The sequence below is a fragment of the Monodon monoceros genome, unplaced genomic scaffold (genome assembly GCF_005190385.1).
Source record: "Monodon monoceros isolate NGI ecotype Baffin Bay Population unplaced genomic scaffold, NGI_Narwhal_1 Super_Scaffold_19, whole genome shotgun sequence".
Taxonomy (NCBI): domain Eukaryota; kingdom Metazoa; phylum Chordata; class Mammalia; order Artiodactyla; family Monodontidae; genus Monodon; species Monodon monoceros.
The window spans coordinates 49,867,243-49,868,440 of NW_021703775.1; the positions used below are offsets into that span (position 1 = coordinate 49,867,243).

The 1,198-nt window shown below is 65.3% G+C and overlaps 1 protein-coding gene across 1 annotated transcript in view; it reads left to right on the forward strand.

Annotated features, from left to right (window-relative positions):
- Positions 1 to 302: 302 nt before the first annotated feature.
- The window catches only part of CALM2 (calmodulin 2), a 14,538-nt gene continuing 13,642 nt past the window's right edge, over positions 303 to 1,198 (forward strand). The window contains exon 1 of the mRNA XM_029232386.1: positions 303 to 655. Within this exon, the coding sequence (XP_029088219.1) occupies positions 653 to 655 (3 nt within the window). The 5' untranslated portion in view covers positions 303 to 652. The remainder of the gene's footprint in view (positions 656 to 1,198) is intronic.

The following is a 1,198-nucleotide window of genomic DNA, read 5'->3' on the forward strand; positions in this document are numbered from 1 at the left end:
CTTTCAGCTTCATTCTTAATCGGCGTTTTCGTAGACCCCTATACCAGGGGCGGGAAAGTGTGCGTACGACTGTGGAGAGAAAGGATGGGTGGAGGAGGAAGACTCTCCAGCCAAGCGCAAAGCAAGCGACTCCGCCGCCTGGCGCAGTTGCCAAGACAGTGCGGCCAGGGCAGCAACGGCACAAACGGCAGAAACCACACCGCGTCCCGGCGGCGGTGGCTGCGAGCCCCAGTGACGCATTGCAGGTACGAACCAGCCAATCAGAGGCCGGTTCAACGATCGTCGCGTTACGCGTCGCTACCACGATGCTCTTCCGCGCCGCAAAGTAGCGCCTCTCAGGCGAGACTCCACCGGCCCTTCAACGGCTCGCTGGGAAGCGAAACCCACTTACGCCATCCGTTCGCCCCCCTCCCTTTATTTCTTGTATCGTCGACCACACAACTGTGGATAAAGCGGTCTCTAGAGGAGTTGGAGTGGAGGGGGTTGGCCGGGACTCGTTTGTGATGTTCCGTTATCTGGCGTGCGGCGGAGGGATCTGGCGGAGGGAGGTGTTTATGAGGCGCTGGGGGCGGAGGAGGAGAATTAGTCCGAGTGGAGCGAGCGAGCTGAGTGGTTGTGTAGTCGAGTCCCGGAGACCGGTAGCGCTTGCAGCATGGTGAGTGCGTCGCTAAGCTGCCGGCGCTCGGCCTGTGGGGGGAAGAGGCTGAAGCGAATTGACGAAAGAAAGGGAACTTACCACCCTCACATCCTCCAGGAGTGGTTTTCGCCAGGGGGATGGCGCACATGAGGCTGGGGGCGCCCGCGGCCGTTGTGTCGCAGGTGCTTCCCCACCCCCCATTCTCCTCAGGGAGGTGTCCCCTAGTGTACTGGGGGCCGGGCGCACCGCCCCCGGCGCTGCGGAGCTCCTCAGGGGCTGGATGAGGATGGAGCCCGGGCGGGGCGCAGGTCGGCCTCCGGGGGAGGCGAGAGTGGAAGGGCGGGGGTGAGCCGGAGCGCAGAAGCTTTGGGTCGGGCATCTCGAAAGGTCAGCCCGGGGCCGGATTCAAAAGCCCAACGGACGGTTGGTGCGGACGCCAGGAAGCGCTTTTGTTCGCGCGCGGCCGCCTTGCGCCGAGGGGGCGGGCGGGAACGCGCGAGGCCGTCAGCTCGCAGCCCCGCGGGTCAGGCCGGGAGGGGGCGAGGGGCGGGCGCGCTCTGT